Consider the following 14,059-nt stretch of genomic DNA (forward strand, 5'->3'; position numbering starts at 1 on the left):
AAGTGTAAAGTACATATTATAGAATGTGATCACCTGGTTCGTTTCCGATTACACAATTCAATGGATAAGAGTTTGGTCTGATACAATAGTATATTATAGTTTGTTAGTTATGGTATAAGCGGGGTGGCACGTATTTCTACATATACTATTTAGAAAGTACCAGTTGTGTATCGTTGCAGTAGAATGAAAAATAGGAGTGGATGATAAATAGGAGTGGGGCTCCGTGATGGGAACGTGTGGGGTAGAGAATGGTTCCTTGCCACCTCTCAAGACGACATGGAGAAGATTTTTTTAACTTAAGGGTACAAGAGAAGGACAAGGGTGGTGATATTCAACGAAGGTCAGAGTGAACAGGTGGGACGAAGGAATTCCATTAACCCGCACCATAAGGAGACTCATCCACGAGGATCACCAGTTTATCCATACCACCGTTAACTTCATGCATGGCTTCCAATGAAACTCTTGGGTATTGTGAGAATATAACTATAATATATGCAATAAAAATTATAACGCGAACAAACTCACATAAAACTATTTCTGCGGTAAATTGCGGCTCTTCCTGTCCCTGAGGATGACTATCGCCAGGCACAGCACCAGCATCAGCATTATGCACAGCAGCACCACCATCACTGTGTTGACGGTGGACACGGGCGCGGCGTGGGGGTGGGCACAGCAGTCGTGCGGCTCCTCCGTCTGCGCCGCCACGGGGACTCCTGCAGACACGTTCACCAGTCTTATAGTAAATTCGTGCTACTAATGAATAGTTCCGAAGCTAATAACTGACAACTATTAATTAAATATTTTAAAGAATCTTTGGTCAGGGTTATTTTAATTTCATATTATAACTAATGCAATGTCCAACTTGATAACTGAACACGTTAGTTATATCAATTACTAATCCACCAATGGTTAGAAATTTTGGTAGAAGCTAATATGGGTAAGGCGTTCATGGGTAAGGTTTAGATAATCCTAACAAGAGGAACAAATTATGAACAAATTTTTAGATCAATAGATTAAAACCAGTTTTTTGAAGGGCGCTGAAGGGCATGACTAATCTTCACTTTCTCAAAAGAACAAACTAAAATTGCTCACGTTTCTCGCCGCTCTCCTCGGCGGACACCACTTCCACGGAGCGGTACATGTCCACCTGATCCACTTCATGCGCCCCGTTCTGTGCGACCTCCTCCACCTGTCGCCTACGTCGCCTCTTCACTTCTTCGCTCCGTCTTGGGTGGAAAGATTCGCTGCGGGAAGATAAAGTAGTGCAAGTCACTGCTTCACCGAGAAATAAGGAGCACTCGTGACATACCGGCTGATTACGAAGTCATGCATTATAATATTGTTGTAAAGATATATGCTCCCTTTAGTCGGGATTATCTTAAACATGCATATGAACTTACAAACATACATATGCCAATTGCAGCAATTAGTTAAAACAGAATATCTGCAGAATTTGATGTTATAATCGTTTCTTCGGACCTCTAACATTACTTATCTACCTGCAGGGGGGCGGCTCAGGGCAGATCTTGTAGCACACTTGGACGTGGCACTGCAGAACAACCTTGTTGGAGGTCGGGAACCTGAAGGCCTGAAACAAATTGCCAATCAAAAAAACTTGTGGGTATATGCATCGAGGTAAAGCACATTGGCAAGAACGTAGATCTCTTTTACCTTGAAGAATGCGTAATGCAGAGTCACAAGGTCACCGTTGGTCCGCGTGTGTCTTTCCTTAATGAAGTGGGAGAATATCTTTGGCTTGACAGAACAGCCAGACTCCACCACGGTCATCTCACCGCTGTATACCCTGGAGGCTTGGGCCACTTCAGCGTTTTTGCTTGTGTCCCACTCAATCTGGGACTTCTTTTCGCCACCTGGGGGAACAGTTTCAGTACAAAAATAAAAAAGAATAGCTTGCTCAACAAAGCCTTGAAAAGCAAAATGGATATGGGCTAAAAATTGCCACCACATTAAAATAACGTAGTTAAGACCTCCTCTCTTACTTTGAAGTTTTGCTTCCCTTTCTATAGAATGGACAGACTTTAGCAAACTAATACTGTTCAGATTCGTACAAATGAAAGTGGTTCAGCTTTCTAGGAACTTATAATACATTAAAATAAATTGCTTTCTTTGGAAATATAAAACCACCGAGGATAACATTGATAAGGTTCCGATAGTTAGACGATAGAAAAGTTAAAATTGTTTAAAGGATAAAAGCAAATATGTGGATTACAATAATGGTAGAAGAGTGGGATAAGCTTTGCAATTGTGTGGCGAGTGCCGATACTACATGCACCTTTAAAGTTACTCATAGAAGGGGAGGATAGGTGGGGATACTCATAGAAGGGGAGGATAGGTGGTGAAAGGTCTACAGGAGCTGATCTCTACGCCTTCCAGACCGTTTCACGTTCATATCTTACGTCCTTAGAACTCACCGTCCACCGCGAAACAAGCCAAAATGTTGGAGTCGAACCAATAGACCTCATCAGTTAGGGTGAAGATGAGGGTGAGGACGTCTCCAATGTACACCAACTCGTTGTTGAGCGACGGGGCTGTGGGTCCCTCGCCTCGCTGAATCTCCATCCACATTTTGGGTCCTGTACGAAACGGTTGAATATATAATTTTTCTAACTACAATAAACTACCTGCCTCTGGGACAGATTTTTGGTCCTGCATGAAATCTGTCGGGAATCTGTCAGGAGTACAAGTCTTCTCAACAATCATACGTCACCAGTTACAAAACCCTGTCTCAGAGACACTCGCCTGGGTGCTGAGCACTCTCCAGGGTGGCGCGCAGCTGGCGTGTAGCGAAGCTCCACTCGATCGTCTTATTGAAGTCGTCTGGTCGGTCGCAACGAACGATCACACTTACGTCGTCTTCACACACAATGTCGGGTTCCCACTGGATCATCAGGCGGTGCTGAAAGACCGCAATAGTGTCATGATGCTACACAACCATGTCAGCTTATAATGAACGTGAGCTGCCGCTCAGTGTCATTCAGCCTTACGCGACTTTGCACAAGTTTCAACTACCTATTCCGAGCAGAGTTCATGCAGCTCACCTCTATGACAGGGTCCAGGTAGGACCTGTCCCTAAGAATAACTCTGTTCTCTTCGTCTCCACAGGTGCCGTGCTTGAGGTCCATGTACGCTTCCTGAGCGCCCTGGCCGCGGAACAGCATGCACTCCGAGAAGTGCTGGTGCGGATAGATGTAACCAGAGAAGGGAGCCGAAAAACTGCAAAGATCAGATGATTACCTTTGGAGAACTAAACAATCAGAATTTGTAATTACCTTCACAACTACTCTGCGTGACCCACCTCAACTGAACCTGCATGTGCGTCTTCAAACACCTGACTTGCGTGTTTACCACCTTGCGCGGTCCCACCTCGGAGTACAAGCCCAGCTGACTCGGGAAGTGCGATGTGCTGCCCGCCCCAGTACTTGGACTCGACGGTACTGTAGAATGGGCACATCTTTAGAGATATCAATTAATCACTTCTAGAAGTTAGAACTACATCCCGACCATCGACTTTGGTCGTTCCTTTTCCAACACCTGGGAAAGCTAACCATTTTCATGGATTTAGTTTAGTTTCAGTGAACCGTAGTATATTAGTTGTATAAGGTTACTGTGCTGTCATTCCTTATTTCATATGGCCCTGGTAATGAATTTGTATGTAGTAATTACATGGTCGTTTTTTCAGTTACCTTACTATATAGGACTAGACTCGCATGAACCGTCGGAAAACCAAACTTTTTAACGGAGGGATTAGGTGATTGGACCGAGGACAACACCCTCCCCGTAGGAATATTAAAGCATTCACTTATTTTCCAGTGACCCCGAGGCATGTACTCGCCTACAAAAGTCTACCCTTCAAGCATCCGGTTAAACTAAGCATTTTCCAATCATATAGAACAACCACTACTTCCTCACCTCTGTTGACCACTGGCCGCGCTGGTAGGAGGCCAGGGTGCGAGGGCGGCTGGTTCTGTGCAGCGAAGGGTGGAGGTTCCTGCTGGTGACCTCGCGGCGCCGCATCCTCAAGCGGGGCATACGCGGGCGAGTGAGTGTGCGTTTCGGGCTTGGTCACCCCCGCCTCCACCATCAAGGCCTAAGATCCATTGCATAATTACTTTAATACACGTGAAGAACGCTTAACAGAAAAAAAAAAGACACTACACGAAGCCAACTACACACAACACCACCATGAAGACGGCTCACCATGACGAGGCCGGCAAATAACAGTCGAGGGAGTAGCATGGTTGTAAGGTGTGCCTCGCCCGGGGTGCCAACACTGCACTGCGACCTCCTCACCTCAAGACCCACAACCTCGGCAAGGAAGCAAGAGCGTCTCTGCTGACGAATCAGTTTCATGGGCTGTTCGGGCTCCCAGAATCATTGTCATCTTCTAAGGGTTTGCCACATGCATCAAAGCCTAAGTAACTGCCCTTCTAAGCATCAAAACGAGAGGTGTTGGGCATGGTATATGGTGTAACGTTATCGTGAGAGAATTACTCTTCTTATAAATGACCAGGCATGCGATTCCAGACTGGAGTTCATCTGAGCATACGAAATCAAAGAAACAGGAACGTGTGCAGCCATGAGATTAATCGCTAGGTGTAAGCATATGTAGTCACGGTGTTTAAGGCCTACCGTAAACTAAGCAGGTAAGAGATGAACCAGTTAATATTGACAAAACCTAATCATTACACTACTGAAGCTATTCTGGATTGAACGAGTAAAAGTCAGGCTATTCACAAAGCAAATCTTTTTTTTTTTTTAGAATCAGAAATAAGTAGTTAGATTTGGTCGAAGCTTCATTTCACACATCTACATATTTTTGGTTAACACTTCCCGTCCTGGTGTTTTAAATGGTTTCTTTTTGGAGCGAATAACTATAAATGGCTTCATAACCTCTACATACTGAGTGAGGAATTAACACCAGAGGATGAATACCAACAGCTGTATGACAAGAAAATAAATAAATAAAAGAGTAGCCGATCTACATCTCGGAAGGTCATTGATGTGACTGAAGGGGCAGATACCACATCCTTTGTTTGCTCGTGATTGCTCGTGGTTAATGGAGAATGTTGAACGCATGCCTTGAATAAAGTTGAATAGGTACAGGATTAGTCGGTGGGATCATGTAGCCTACTTGGTGGTGAGATAATGTATGTAGCCTATATTTTTACTTGCCTGGTGAAGTATTTACAAACTACTAAAGACATTGCCTAATATAGGTTACATGGATATGCATCTGCTGGCGTGTGCCCTTATGGCTGGCTGTAGGGAGGTGGACCACACCCACTGAACACCCAGTCATTTATAATTTCCGGAAAATAAAACTTTTCCCTTTATAAAAAAGCATTATTTTTTTTCCCAGGAATAGTCTCGATATCAGTACGCTAAACTTCCTCAACAATGCCCGATATTCTTGACCCATAAATATAATACTAATACTGATACTACCATAGTAATTATGATAATTATAATTGCAATGATGATGACGATGATTACGGTACGACAAAAACGATAGTAATAATAATAATAATAATAATAATAATAATAATAATAATAATAATAATAATAATAATGTAATCGATTACGTAAGTCTTGAAAGTAAATACTAGCTGATGTGATATACTTGTTTATATTTATGGGCGGTGAATAAGACGACTGGCTACTTATGAGTATTTCGTGGGTAATCTTGAGACGAATTAGCAAATATAACTTTGTGCTGCTGATTTTCTAATGGTTGTTTGGGTGCCTTAACACTAATGAGACGGGCCAGGCGGCGGCCGACGAACCGTGCGGCGGCCAGGACGGCCCTAGCGGCGGAGTGACGCAACACACTCACCCAGGAGCACACGGCCCTCGAGATGCTGTCCTACATCGGCAGGTCCGGCCAGCTGGCCCCCGCCGTCAAGGCCTCTGCCCAGGCTGTGGCCAACGGCTCCAAGAACGTCCTGCCGGGCGTGGTGGAGGGCGCGGCGGCCCCCCTGGTGCAGCCGCCCACCCTTGCCCTCTCCGCCGCCGCCATGGCCGGCCGCTGCGCCGCGGGGCCGCTCAGGGCCAGGGTCGGTGTCGCAGGTAGGTCAGGCGAGTGCCGGGCCCCGCGCCTCACCTGCTGGCCGGGGGCGGCGCGGGGCTGGGCGCTGGGTGGTGCTGGGGGCAGCTGGTCGCCGTCAGCTGATCGGCGGCCGCCATGTTGGGGAAGGGTTGTCTGGTATTTACTTAGGCCTGCCGCTGAGGGGCCGCCGGGAGCACGGGCGCCCCGAGGAGTTCATCGAGGGAACTTTTTGTAGTACTCTTAAGGATGCAGCTATGTAGATTTTAAAGTGATTTAGCCGGGGACTTCACCTTCAAGTAGTCGTAAGCTGCCCTGCCCTTGGCCGCCCTCCAAGGCAATGTGTGTGTTTCATAAAGTTTGTGCAATAGTTGCTGTACCAGTGTATCAAAATTCACTAAATGATAAGGCTAATATTTAATAATTTAGCAGTCTACTTCTGAAACCTAGACTTCATTTCTGAGTAAAGTTCTGTATGATGCTTTTTTAAGTGATGACATTTGTTGTTATTAGAAAACAACTAGGAAGGCACCAGTGTGAATATTTTGATAGATAACTGTCTTTACTGATGATAAATTACCATCCTTAGCATTGATAGATTATAGTAGTGAAAAGTTACTATTTTAGCAGCAATAGGTTGGTATCAGAAGAAATAGTAACCTAACTGGTGTCAATTTTTCATTGAAACAGTATAAAGACCATGTTATTCAGTAAAAAAAAAAAAATAAAAATAAAAATAAAAAAAAATAATAATAATAATTATGAAGTAAAATTTGAAAAAATGGGGTTCAAAACAGCTAGCCATGTAACCCTCCTAGAGCTGGAGGAAAGCACTTCCTCTCCCCATGTTATAACAATGTGGCTCACTGTCAAACATGCAGCTATTCAATTGCAATTATAACATGCTACCACTGAGCTAATTTGTGCCCCAACTTATTTAAAAAGTTAGGTCATGGTAAATCAGTTATAGCTAGTGAGACATGTAAAAGGCAAATTATCATGCACTACTTTCTCATTTTCAAACTCAACATCACAAATATGAGGCTATGAGAGACAGCCAGGGGAGTTGTGTAACAAACCTCTAGTTGATAATCAGTATTAGATTAAGCCTTACACTTTTCTTGATGTTTCCCTTATTTTGTTTTTCCTTAAACTCTATAATCATGTCATTTCTTAAGCAGAGGCAAAAATAAATAAGTCCTGGCCCTAGCACTATTAAAATTAATATTCTTTTATATTTGAATGGTGATACTAATTTTCTAGTATGACCCACAAGTGCATAAGAAAATAATCTCAGAATGAGAATGAGGGAAAGGGGGAAGCTTGACAAATTAAATGAAATACCAAGTCATGGAGAAAGTTATAGTTTGTGACCTTGGAATGAACATGGGGTATATAGAGGAGAAATTTGACAAATTACATGAAATGCCAAGCACAGAAAAAGTGGTGATGGTGATAGTCTCTTTGCAGTGACCTCACAGGTGCGATATGCACATACGGACATCCAGGTGCCAGACTTCAGTGACTACCGGCGGGAAGACGTGAAAGATGCACGAGCCAAGTCCACAGAGTCTGCCTCCTCCCGGAGGTCATTCACCTACATGCTGGTGGGAGGTAAGATGGTACTCCCTCCTTGTGCCACTTCCCTTTTGAAAGCAAAGACAACAGGACAAAGCTACCAGTAGTCTTAGTCAACCTCCCAAAATAAATATTGCATCTGCTTTGTATTGTGCAATCCTTCCTGTCTTATGGTAGTTTAACAAAAGGTAAGCCTAGGATATGAACAAGAAACTGTAAGGACATTCCTAGTGCTGTGGGATATTACTTGATCAGTTGTGAGTTACTGGAATTAATTGTTGTAAAGTCATGAGAGAATGATCATTACACGATTTATGCAAAACATTAACTCTGCTGTGTATATCAGGTGGGACAGTGGCTGGCCTGTACACTGCCAAGACTGTGGTGACTCAGTTTGTGTCATCCATGTCGGCCAGTGCTGATGTCCTTGCCCTCGCCAAGATTGAGATCAAGCTGGGTGAGATTCCCGAAGGAAAGTCAGTCACCTTCAAGTGGAGAGGAAAACCACTCTTCATTAAGCACAGGTGACACAATTACACAACAACTAGCTTGTATTTGTCATGTGTGCATGGAAATCTTTGTCTGTTCATCTATTTTACTAGTTTTTTTTTACACCAGAAAATTTTCAAAGGTAAAGGGCATTGAATATAGAGTAAATGAAGTAAATGATGGTGATAACTAAGAGCTTCACCTCACAGGACTGACGCAGAAATTGAGACCGAGAACGGTGTAGATCTCAGTACCTTGAGGGACCCAGAGGCAGACGCTGATCGTGTCCAGGAGCCAAAGTGGCTGGTGGTGATTGGGGTGTGTACTCACTTGGGCTGTGTGCCTATTGCTGATGCAGGTATGTTGGTGTTGTACATTTCCAGATCCATTTTATTTGTAGAAAAAAATGCTATTTGTTTTCCATATATCCTAATACTTTATTTTTTCTCGATCCTTTCTCATAATTGTGATCTGCATCTTTTTTTTTTCAGGTGACTACGGAGGCTACTACTGCCCCTGCCATGGCTCTCACTACGACTCCTCAGGACGTATCCGCAAGGGTCCGGCACCACTCAACCTAGAGGTGCCTCCCTACACGTTCCCTGAGGAGGGTCTCTTGTCAGTGGGTTAAAGCATGAAGAAATAGTACTATATGTCTTAAGTTATGTGCTAAAAAGTTCTTTAAATGTCTAGAAATGAAAAGTGTATGACTTGACAGTTACTTCAAATCTGGTTGATCATCACGAGTGCAAGTTTCATTCCCTGAGAAATCATGTACAGAACAATAATGATAACACATTTCATTGTTTTGGTCTTGTAGATAATGTATAAAACAGAAGGCTCCCTTCTTGGGTATTTATGTGTGAACCAATGACATGTAAAATAAATTTGAATTATTTTAAGCTCCTTTGGCTCTCCTTTGAGAAATGTGGAAATAGAACAGATTGTAAGCACAAAAACTTTCATTGCTATACAACTTTAACATGATATAAAGTGATAGGTTAGTGACAGGTGAACAGTATTACAATATTTACACAGTGGCAATACATGAACCATGAAGCACCCTGTGGCTACATCTCGGGTTGGACACCAAAAGGATGGCTTTCCTATTAATTATATATTTACAGACAGTTTTAATATTAGGTGAAGGTGGAACCTTAACTCCTCAAAAGACAACGAATCTTTAAGGTTAGTACTATGTAACATTCCTAGTGGCTAGATTTGTGGCTTAAAAACTGTATTTGTATTCCTGTGTCAGCAGTCTGTTGCTGAGGTGTGGGAAAATGCTACAGCTAACTATACATGTTACAGAATGGCACCTTGGCTACTTCTATTCTGCAAATGTCACATTAACTTGTTAAGGCATGATCTAGATCTCCATGCAAGTTCATTTTACTGTCCAAGGTCTAATGCCAATCAAATCTCACCGATCATCCCTACAACAGCTGACTATGGGGCACGAATCTTGCGAGTTAACGAGAGCACACACTAGGCCTGGAATCATGTGTCTTAAATAAGGGATCTAGACTGAGCACTTCACTAATGCAGCACACGTGGTGTTCATCCTTAACCAAGGCTACACCAAACTCCAAATTATTACCATTCATTTTGCCAAGTAAAAGTTAAGCCTTCACTTTCATTGTCATATTTTAAATAGGCTGAACACAAAGTTCCAACAGTTTGCACTTAATTGGGCAATAACTAATGCATATAAAAGGACAATGCTCCTTCCAAATAACTGACATGGTATGCATACTTATATAATACACCTACCTTGGATGAAATACCGCATTCACCCAGCCACTCTGCGTAAATATGAGACTAGCAAAACAGCATGAAATGTACATTAGTGTGCTCCTCTCATAATCATGTAGACACTGGTATTTTTTTTCATTCATATCATTGTTACTGGGTGGTTTTGGTTACAAAATAAACCTACTTGTGATGGCTGGCATCCAGCCTGAGAAGAAGTGAATGGCTATCCTTGTGTTCTTCTCACCAAATCCATCCTACATTACATTACTAGCCATCTTTACCATCACACACTGAGGGAGAGAAAGAGGATAACTGACCAGTTTTTAGACCTTTTGCCACATGTCACCATGGCCTACAATTTACTCCAACTTGGGGTTGCAGGTCATGGGCCATATAAAAAAAATATAGTGGCCATACCGAACCAGTGACACTACCTATGTTTGGACACTGGTGGCCATACTGAAGCAGACAGGTTACAGATGACAGGCCGAGGCATAGATTTTCTATAGGAAAAATAATTCAAGGCACCCTTTGAATTGCACATCAAAGGGAAGTGAATATCAGCGAGACCAGTGCAAAGATTAAATAATCCCAGAACAAGGCAACGAAGGCCATGTAGCCCTGCATAGGTGACACAGAGGAGTGACACCACTCTCCCTAAGAAGCTATAGTAAGGTGCAGCCTCACAACTTTCTTAACATAAACCATGGAGCCACCTAGCAATATTTTAAAACAATGAATACAAACACCTACAATGAAGTCTATGGTGCCTGCTTCCCTGACAACAGCAGCTTCACTGATACTGTGCATGATGGACACAAAGGATCATAACAATCAACTACCTGTGCCAGCACAGGCAGTGACTTCAGCACCAATCAACTGTCTACAGCTTTTTGGTGCACAATTTACTATGAAAAATACAACAATTAAGATTCATGTGACTAAAAATAATGTACTCAGAAGCTAGTGATACATTTCACATCATGGTTTTTGAGGTTTGTGGATCAGTTTGGCGCAGCATGAGGCAGTAATCACATAACTAGGTGGGCTGTATGCATGCTGATATGCACCCAGGATCACTGGGCTTTGTATCGATCATCTAGGAGACCATTCCTCAGCGGACAGTAACATGCAGGTGACTTATGTGAAGCTGGCAAAGGGTCTGGTAGTCGGTAAATATACACAGTCATGTCACTTAGCTTTGGAATAGATGTGTCTGGGATAGAATAAATCATTCATTACGTCTGCAATTATGATGATTTATGAACATGTTTTTTTGTAGCAATGGGAGTCATTTGATTAATGCAGAACAGTAATGAGCTCACTTTTTTGTTTTCAGGAAGTAATAGCCTTCTATATTTCCCATTTCACTGTTTTTTTTTTCTCTCTCTCTCTCAACCCCCCAAATGTCCATACCTTGTAAATGGTCTCCTATGTATTGTGAAAGAATGTCCTTTGTCTTGCCGTTACATTCATGCAATTATTTTTTCATAATGTTCTGGAAGCAGTTCGTAGAAACCATGGCAAAGAATTTATTCAAATGGAATGAAAATTCTACATAACTGAAAACAGCTTACATTGAAAAAATAAAGATTTGGAAAACTATCATACATCTTGCAACCACTCTCATTCACAACAGCCATTCACTCATACAACTGATCCTTCCTCCAATCCCTGCAAATGCTCCTGTTGCACTTTTGTTCTTAAAATGACGGTTGATAACTGCCTTCTTTGAGACAATTTTGAAACTTTACTAGTTAATTCTGAGTTGAGTTTGCCAACATGTGCTCAAGACTTGTATTTACAAAAATATTATGTAGACTGATGTAACACTCTGGTAAGGCAGCACACGATGAGGCATGAGGAGTGAGAGTGAGATGGAAGCTCACCTGATGGTGTGGCCCTGAGTTTTGGGCCATCAAGGCCAGACAGACAATGATGCTTCAGACTTTTGATGATATTTTTTTAAATCCAACACCTGACATCTAATAGGAAAATTCAAGGGTAAAGAGAAGAGGAATGGAATTGGTTCAAGAACAGGTGCATGTAATAAGTGCAGAAATAAGTTCATTCATTGAAAAAAAAATGTTCCAGGTCCTCTACCATTCATCTGGTAATTTGGGACAAAAGTTATGTTGAATTTCCAGCACTGATGACTTCTAATTTAGTCTTTGAAGAATATGACACCTAGAAACAATGACAGCTTACAGAGCTACAAATACAGGAACATTCATATTTGGGCAATGACTTGATAACTACACATGCTTCTGTGAGTGTGTGTGTATTTACCTAGTTGTGACACGGGAAAAGAGCTACGCTTGCGCTGTCCCGTCTCCATATCCGCTCTTGTCCAACTTTTCCTTAAAATCATGAATGTTTCTTGCACAAACCACCTCCTCCAGCTTATTCCATAGCTCAATGCTTCTGTCTGGGAAGCTAAACTTTTTCAGATCTCGCCTACACCTGGTTGCCCTCAACTTCTTTCCATGCCCTCTTGTTACACACGCACAGGTCCTCTCTGTCCAAATGCTCCACTCCGCTCACCACCCTGTACACCGCTATCAGGTCTCCTATTTCTCTTCTTCCCTCCAGGGTTGTGAGCCCCATGCTATTGAGTCTCTCCTCATAAGTCTGATCTCTAAGTTCCGGTACCATCTTAGGTGCCACTCTCTGCACTCTTTCCAGCTTTATGTTCTTTTTGTGAGGAGACCAGACCACTGCTGTATACTCCAACCTTGGCCTTATCATTGTAACTATTATTTTCTTCATCATCTCCTTGTCCAAATACACAAATGCCGTCCTTATGTTCCTCAGTGTGTGTGTGTGTGTGTGTGTGTGTGTGTAATTCACCACCATGGCCGGATCACATGCTTTACTCAAGATCATCAGCCAGCATCCTCCTGAAGAGAGCTTTGGAGCTTGTTAGCCAATTTGTGGATGCTGCTGGGACCTCACACACCGCACAACCCATCCCCCCTTGCTCAAGGGGGGACAGTAGTAGCTCCTTGTCAGCAGAAAAATCTTTTGACCTTAGCCTGCCAGGCTGCTCTGTATACATATATGTATGCATGTGTGTGTGTGAGTGAATATGAACACAAAGCTGCAGGTTCAGTGTAAATGTCTCAGGTTAGTGGCAATAAAAGCATGCATAAAATATAAGTGAAAATGTTGTTTCTTAATATGAGTTGTATGCAAAATAGCAAATCCATTAATGAAATGTTAAGCAACAGCCATGAAAACGGCCACTCTTAAAACCTGCCATCTCATTTATAGACTACCTTCTGGTAATTTGGGTCTTGTCAATCCAGATAAATGGCTTTTTTCCCTGAATTCAATGTGGATAAATCATTTCTGCTGTTGATCCTAGAATTAGTACTAAATGAATTAACATATCTAGTGAATATTTTTACCAGTCTCAACCTTGCCCATTATGAACCAGAAAAGCAAGGGAAGATTCCCATCTTTACCTTAAGTAGCACAAACAAATACATGAAGATTTAATTTCTAAACCAATATATACCACAGATGCTACAGTAGGTTTACATGCACCAAGTTTTTTCAAAGATATCCAAGAAATGACAAACAAATATTATAATTCTTGGCAAGTTCTGGGCAAACAATGAACAATGGTTTGATTTGCATTTACAATGCTTTTACGAGTTTCACAGTCTTCTGTTCAGCAAAACTGTACATGAAAACTAAAATGAGAAAAGGTTTTGAATTTTACACATTTTAATGGAAGGTTTTAACTCCACCCAAAAATTTTAGGTCTGTGCACATTGCCTGCAGACTGAATTAGTTATCAATGGAGTTCATGTCTCCTCATTTAGCAGAAGTTAAAAAAAAAAAACTTTGGAGTGTTTTTTTTTGTTTTTGTAAGAGCTTCAGAGCTCATCAGCCCTAATTTACAAAGAAACAAGCATTTCTGTACACTATGGCAAATTAAATAATCACACCATGAGTATCCCAAAGCATCTCTGTACCCATCTGATTACAATGAACATTTGGATTGAGAAAGAAGGGTTTATTGTTAGCTTTATGATCGGCAATGGTTTTAGTTTGTTGGTGGCCATGCAAAAAAACAAGCTGAAGAGGTTGCCAAGATTATTTTACCCCAAGGCACTGCTATGCCCAAGCAAGCCCATTCTCATGCTTCCAGCCAAACATTCACCC

At 42.2% G+C, this 14,059-nt stretch overlaps 2 protein-coding genes across 2 annotated transcripts; one reads left to right on the forward strand and one right to left on the reverse strand.

Annotated features, from left to right (window-relative positions):
• Positions 1 to 467: 467 nt before the first annotated feature.
• LOC126985013 (uncharacterized) lies at positions 468 to 4,349 on the reverse strand. The gene is made up of 10 exons (XM_050839249.1): positions 4,219 to 4,349; positions 3,931 to 4,108; positions 3,317 to 3,455; positions 3,060 to 3,234; positions 2,761 to 2,917; positions 2,433 to 2,594; positions 1,672 to 1,871; positions 1,500 to 1,588; positions 1,093 to 1,244; positions 468 to 713 (listed from the first exon to the last, which is right to left on the reverse strand). Exons 1-10 carry the CDS (start codon positions 4,255 to 4,257, stop codon positions 532 to 534), a joined length of 1,473 nt encoding a protein of 490 aa, XP_050695206.1. The 5' UTR covers positions 4,258 to 4,349; the 3' UTR covers positions 468 to 531.
• Positions 4,350 to 5,802: 1,453 nt separating this feature from the next.
• On the forward strand, positions 5,803 to 9,033 carry LOC126985015 (cytochrome b-c1 complex subunit Rieske, mitochondrial-like). Its single transcript, XM_050839251.1, has 5 exons — positions 5,803 to 6,087; positions 7,535 to 7,678; positions 7,989 to 8,166; positions 8,341 to 8,489; positions 8,623 to 9,033. The coding sequence occupies exons 1-5, from the start codon at positions 5,877 to 5,879 to the stop codon at positions 8,760 to 8,762; spliced, it is 822 nt and encodes a 273-aa protein (XP_050695208.1). The 5' UTR covers positions 5,803 to 5,876; the 3' UTR covers positions 8,763 to 9,033.
• The last annotated feature ends 5,026 nt before the right edge of the window (positions 9,034 to 14,059 follow it).

This window comes from Eriocheir sinensis, chromosome 58 (genome assembly GCF_024679095.1).
Source record: "Eriocheir sinensis breed Jianghai 21 chromosome 58, ASM2467909v1, whole genome shotgun sequence".
Taxonomy (NCBI): Eukaryota; Metazoa; Arthropoda; class Malacostraca; order Decapoda; family Varunidae; genus Eriocheir; species Eriocheir sinensis.